The sequence below is a fragment of the Aptenodytes forsteri genome, unplaced genomic scaffold, assembly GCF_000699145.1.
Source record: "Aptenodytes forsteri isolate BGI_AS27 unplaced genomic scaffold, ASM69914v1 Scaffold245, whole genome shotgun sequence".
Lineage (NCBI taxonomy): Eukaryota > Metazoa > Chordata > Aves > Sphenisciformes > Spheniscidae > Aptenodytes > Aptenodytes forsteri.
Window position 1 is genome coordinate 1876407 of NW_008795686.1, and position 6680 is coordinate 1883086.

The following is a 6680-nucleotide window of genomic DNA, read 5'->3' on the forward strand; positions in this document are numbered from 1 at the left end:
GCAGACGATGATAAGGCCGGCGGCAGCCCCGGCGGGAGTTACGCGGGCGGCTGCGAGAGCGCGCACTGCAACGTGCTGAGCTGGGAGCAAGTGCAGCGGCTGGACCGCATCCTCAGCGAGACCATCCCCATCCACGGCCGCGGCAACTTCCCCACGCTGGCCATGCAGCCCCGCCAGATCGTCAAGGTGGTGCGGAGCCGGCTGGAGGAGAAGGGCATCGGCCTGCGGGACGTGCGGCTCAACGGCTCGGCCGCCAGCCACGGCCTGGGCTACAAGGACTTGGACCTCATCTTCTGCGCCGACCTCAAAGGGGAAGCCGAGTTTCAGACTGTGAAGGACGTGGTCTTGGACTGCCTCTTGGATTTCTTACCCGAGGGGGTGAACAAGGAGAAGATCACGCCGCTCACCCTCAAGGTAAACCTGCCCTGTGCCCAGGTGCCCGGTGCAGGCAGGTGTAAGCGCCTGCCTGCGGGGAACGGGGCACCTTCCCCTCCGGGGATGGAAGGGTGCACGGAGGGACGCAGCTCCCCCCGCCACCACCTCCGACCCCGAGACCCGCAGGTACCGTGAGTGGTTTTTTCACCCCAGACTTAAAACCGAGGAGTAAAGCGTCTTGGCCGGGGCTCCTCAGCATTAATTAGTCTTTCCTCCTCTCTCTCTCATTTGATTTGCTGGGAGCGTTGACTTACCTGGGGCGTGTGCGTGCAAGGCGCTGCAAATCCTCCAGCTCGGCTCTGCGGCAGCTTGGTTTGCCGGACCCGGTTCCCGGGGTGGCTGGGGGAGCTTAGCTGGCTTCAATATCTGCAAGAAGGAAACGCCGTCTGCAAGGCACGCTTTCTAGTGTGCTGAATGCCCCAGCGGAGAGGCATATTCCCTCCTCTCGGAGACAGTTCACTTGAGTTGATTAAGCTGAATGCCAAATGCCTTTAAGACTTTTTAGAGGGATTTTTTGGAATATGGGGCAGATTGGTGGAACCTGCACTGAAAGAGCAGGACTGAGGGAAGTGAACACTTGCTAATTTTTTTTTGTGGGGAGGGAAGCGAGAAGTGGAAACCGATAAAAAAGGTTTCCTATCTGATTGTAGCGGTGACCTTTTGTGTGGGGGTGCATGGATATTTGGCATGTGTGCTGTGGGCTTCGTGTGTAGATGTATTTAGAAGTGATTGAAAGAAGCAGTGTTGCCATATGCTTCCCTTGCACGACACAGTCCCAGAAGTGCGTCCTCCCCTATCATCCCCTTGCAATGACAGCACTCCAAGCACTTACATTAAGCATTTCTCCTCTGGTTTGTATATGCAGGCTCCATTAAATCTTTCATGAAACGCTAGGATGGGGTGGAGGTGAGGGGGAACGTGAACGAATGCAGCGAAGGGGAAATTTCTTCAATCTGTGTCTTCATTCGCTCATTTTGTCTTTCCAATTATAGGAGGCTTATGTGCAGAAAATGGTAAAAGTATGCAATGATTCAGACCGGTGGAGTCTCATCTCCTTGTCCAACAACAGTGGCAAAAATGTGGAGCTGAAATTTGTGGACTCTCTGAGGCGGCAGTTTGAATTCAGTGTCGATTCCTTTCAAATCAAGCTGGACTCCCTGCTGCTTTTTTATGAGTGCTCAGAGAATCCGATGACTGAAACTTTTCACCCGACTATCATTGGCGAGAGCGTCTATGGGGATTTCCAGGAAGCCTTTGATCACCTCTGCAATAAGATAATCGCCACCAGAAACCCCGAAGAGATCAGAGGAGGTGGTCTTCTGAAGTACTGCAACCTTTTGGTAAGGGGCTTTAGGGCTGCCTCCGAATCCGAGATTAAGTCCCTGCAGAGATACATGTGTTCGAGGTTTTTCATTGACTTCTCAGACATTGGAGAACAGCAGAGAAAGCTGGAGTCCTACTTGCAGAACCACTTTGTGGGATTAGAGGACCGCAAGTATGACTATCTCATGACCCTTCACGGTGTGGTGAATGAGAGCACAGTGTGCCTGATGGGACATGAGAGGAGACAGACTCTGAATCTGATCACCATGCTGGCCATCAGGGTCCTAGCCGAGCAAAATATCATCCCCAATGTGGCCAATGTCACCTGCTATTACCAGCCAGCCCCATACGTAGCAGATGCCAACTTCAGCAATTACTATATCGCCCAGGTTCAGACGGTGTTCCCTTGCCAGCAGCACACATACTCTACTTGGCTGCCCTGTAATTAAGGACCGAAATTAGTAGACCCGGTGGGGAGAACGTTTTCTAAGACGTAGGAAGGGGCGGTGCGCCCCTTTGAAATGGGGTGTTTTGTGCAATGACGATCTGCTCTAGTTTTCAAGCTTGGGAGAAGCTTGTGGTTCTTCTAATAAATAACGGGAGCATGATCGAGAAAGAACCCCAAAATAATTGGATCCTACCCCAGAGCACAAGAGGCCTGTCATTAAAAGCAACCAGCTTCCCCTGAAATAAGTGAGGGAGGAATGCTTGATGACAATATGGGTTGGCAATATCTGCTCCCATAGCTTTGGCATAGAAAAGGTGGGAAAGCCTTATTTTCTTTTATTTTTATTCTTACTCTAGAATGGGATCTGCAAAAGGGAGAATATGAAAGAAACAAAACAAAAAAAACAACAAAAAGACAAAAAAATCACAAAAAACAATTCTATATATATTCAGGAATTAAAAGTTAGAGGCATAAAGCAGAGATAAGCTGAATAAAAATGTATATTGGAATTACTGCATTTGGGGCTTGCAGCAAGTGCCATCTATGGATTGACCGTGTAGAATGTATAGCTTGCTTGACTAGAACGCTTTACCAGAAACAGCTTGCTCCAAATGAACAGTAGTGGATTGGTACAGTTATAAAACCAGAAACACGTACGATGACAAAGTCCATTATTTCCAGCTGTGTGCATGCCTCACATTTTAAAAATGTGAGAATGCAGGAGAACCAGCTGTGGCAAACAGAATATACTCAAGGACCAAAGATTTCACAAATAAGTTATCCGAGCAAAGAAGATACAGTAGAGTATATATATATATATATAAAAAAAAGAAAAGAAAGATGTTGCTATATTTGTACACACCAACAGTAATCAAAAGTGCCTGATGCCTTCATAAAATTTGAAGTGAGAAAAAAATATAGTTTTGTGGTTTAACCATGCATTTTGTTTTATCAGGGACACAAGGATTAAAAACAAAAAAAACCCATAAGCTTGTGAATAAGTGGTGGAGGAAATGCCCTATTTTTTTTCTTGGCAAATACTTGTATAGAGTAAATGTTATGTCAGTGTGCTATTATCCTAGGTACGTGTGTGTATGTGTGTATATATGTTTGTGTGTGTATATATGTACATGTTATAGGTGTATATCTATATATACACACACACAATATATATTAATGTGGTCTAGGAAAATGTAGCAATTAAGGAATGTTTAAATAAAGTACTATGTGTTTTCCAGTTTGCAACAGGATGTCATAGGACAGTGGGCACCTTGCAGTGAATTTTTAACCCACACCTGAGAAATTTGGAGTAAATGAACCAGTCAGGATTAAGGTGGGATTCAGATAATGTCTTTGATTGCAAGAACAAGGATTACAGTAATTCAGTGGGTTGCTTGTGAGCCATAATAATTCCACAGATGGAGAAACATATGACTAGCTGATTTTTTTTAACTATTTTGTACTGTAATGCCATTTTGACATTTAACCCACTAATGTTGTGACTGCATACCTCCATGATGTGTAATTCAGTGGAACGTGGATCAAAGATAGGTTTATTTAAACCCCCTGACAGCTAAAGAATATTGTATTAGTTGGTGATTTGAACACTAATTGTTAATATTTAAAAGAGTATTTTTAATAGAATGCGTTATGCATTCCAGGACCACTAGAATTTAGCAAATGTGAAATGAACCCTTTTTAAGAGTGTTGCACGATTGCTTAAAATTATATTTTATATATATATATTATATATATATATTTTTATGCAAATATTAAACATCTTTGATCTGGTTGTCACACTGCATTTACAATTTCAGTACTGTACTTTATTTAAATGGAATCACTTTACATTGGAACAGTAACTATTCACCTTCATTTCCTCTCCCAAAAGACCAGCAGGGGGAAAAAATCAACCTCCGCTGTTGTTTTCACTTCAGTGCCATCTCTGAAGGTGTTAAATTCTCTGTTGGGCTTTGAAAACATAATGAGTAAGTGACACTTGACTCTAATATTTTGCTTTTCCTTACCGAGGAAAAAAAAAAAAACCACCCAAAAAAAAAAAGAAAAGGGAATTCAGGCTTCTGAACGAAAACTCGCTGCGCCCTGCCTGGTCGCAGGCAGGGTCTGGGGCTGGAGGAGGCAGGGGCAGGGGAGAAGGAGAGGGCTCGTGTCCTGGCAGCGTGTTTTCCCCACGGAGCGAGTAAGGTACATCTATTTTTGTCGCGCTTTGTACTTTCCACTCTGGAGGCAATTTAACGGGAACCCGATTTGTTTACTGAAGCACCTTCCCCGTGAGTCCTTCAGGAACCGTAGGAGCTGGTTCATTGCCGTTCGCGGCGTCGACTGGCAGACCTCGTCCCCACCTTCCCATCCTCCGGCGCTGGCTGCAGCCTCCCGACGGGCTTCTCATCCCCCGGTCCCCGCGAGGTCCCCCTCCAGCCCCCCGGAGGGCCCGGCCTGGGTGCTCCTGGCCCGCGATTTCCCCTTGCCTCCAGCTCCTGGGAGGGTTTGCTAGCGGAAGCTACGGGGAGGGCTGGGGAAATAGGATCAGCTGGTAATGTGGTATGTCTTCTCTCGCCACAACTATTTGCAGCAAATAAATGAGTCATCTGCTCTTTAAAAGGGTTTGAGAATCTATAGCTGTGCCACAACCGCAGAACGCTGATAGTACATGACACGATGTATTTTTCCTTTGAAGGACCCTTTTTATTCCATTGCTTGAAAGAAAGTTTTGATTTACTTCCTCTCGGCTCAAACTTTATTGTGGTTTTTTTTTTTATGATTGACAGCAGCTAGTTACCTTATAGTGCATGCAGCAGGGCTCTGAGCTAAACTGCACCTTTCAGCGTTTGCATTTTGATACATATATAATATGTTTTTATATATATTATATAGGTATTCCGGATCTGTTTTGCATATGTTAATGATCAAGTGGTGGAACTGGTGGAGCTTTGTTTTATCTGTGACTGGTAGCTTAAAAGGTGCCTGGTGTTAGAGGTGGGAAGAAGGCATGAGTTCGGGCCAAGAGTAAAATAAGAACCCCTTTTCAAAGCTGGTTTATTTCTGCGGTTTGCACACCTTCCCCTCCATAAAGCCTGACTTTTTTTTAACCGTTTTTTCCCCTCCTCTTCAGCACACTGGTACTTTTAAAGTTAACGACCGCGTTCTTGCTTTGTAGACTTCATTTTTCCCATCCAATCAGATGTAAGGTTAGAATTTGTGCTGCAAGAGACAGTGCCCCTTTTAAAGAGCTGAACTGATTAAAAACATTGACCTGATTACAGTAAAACTGTTTGTGTCGCAGCTGAATTTACTGCTAACCAACAGGGCGCTGAACTTGTTAAATGTAGCGATCGTGAAACAACCGAGACCTTTGAAATGGGATTTTTTTTTTCTCTAGATGTAGCTGTCCTCCTAAATGCAAGAACATTTCTTCTAAAAATAGAAGGGCAATCAGAACACCAAAAAGATGATATTTTTCTAGTTTCTCTTATTGCACTTAAAATATTTTTTATCTTGCACGAAGGCCTTCACACAAATCTTCTAAACACCTCTGATTAAATGCTTGGTTTGCATCATGTCAGAAGCTCCTACCAGTTCAAAAAAAAGCTTTTTTGTTTTAATTGAGAAAATGAAGTGTGTTAGATAAAACTGCACAGAAAAGGAAAAACTGTAATTGCATATTCAGCTCCTATTTGAATATATTCTTTTGTATGGTTTTCTTTATGCAGAGTTTCCCTTGCAAGAAAGAAAATCAGTGTACTGTTTTGCTGTTGTAATAATGGTTTGCTAACAAAATAAATAGTAAAAAAAAAAAAAAAAAGCCTGCAAATTTCAAGACAGCTTGGCTAAAGCACTGCAGGCTCCTGCAGTCTGTAGGAGTCTGTGCAGATTTGCTTTCCCTCAGATTTCCTTACAACTGTTGCCTTCTGCAAGGCATCCTGTTGCAGCAAACTGCTCCTTGGATTGCTCTTTTGGAACATTTTGACTATAGGCTTTGTCACAGACAGAAAAAGAGCTGATGGAAAACAGACTCTAGAGGGAACAGATTGTGAATTTTGTTTACAGCATCCAATATTTGGATTTTTTTTGTAAATAAAAAGAAGTTATTTTTTTCTATTGATTTGTGTCTGCTGTCTTCCGTGTCTGAAATAGCTCTGGCCTGCTCCTAATGAATACCAAGTTTGCTTTCATTAAAAAAGGACAAGGGGAGCACTTTTCTGAGAAGAGCAGCGTTCGGCCGCTTTCTGATTGGAGCGCAAGACGTTTTGAAAAGCCCTGCCTCGTGCCAGCCAACTTTGACTGGCCGCACTCCGCTGCAGAGGAACCTCCCCAACCAGTGCCAAAAATACTCGCCCTAGCGCTGGTGGGGCCGTGCAGATGGTCTGAAATCTGAAAACTGAAACAGCGCCCAGCAGCCCTGCGCTCTTGCTGCCTTCCAAGTTTAGATCCCGGTACCGGGACCAAAACCTTT

At 44.5% G+C, this 6680-nt stretch overlaps 1 protein-coding gene across 1 annotated transcript in view; it reads left to right on the plus strand.

Annotated features, from left to right (window-relative positions):
- The window catches only part of FAM46A (family with sequence similarity 46 member A), a 5672-nt gene extending 1662 nt beyond the window's left edge, over positions 1-4010 (plus strand). The window contains exons 2-3 of the mRNA XM_009282727.1: positions 5-414; positions 1428-4010. Of these exons, the coding sequence (XP_009281002.1) occupies positions 5-414; positions 1428-2207 (1190 nt within the window). The 3' untranslated portion in view covers positions 2208-4010. The remainder of the gene's footprint in view (positions 1-4; positions 415-1427) is intronic.
- The last annotated feature ends 2670 nt before the right edge of the window (positions 4011-6680 follow it).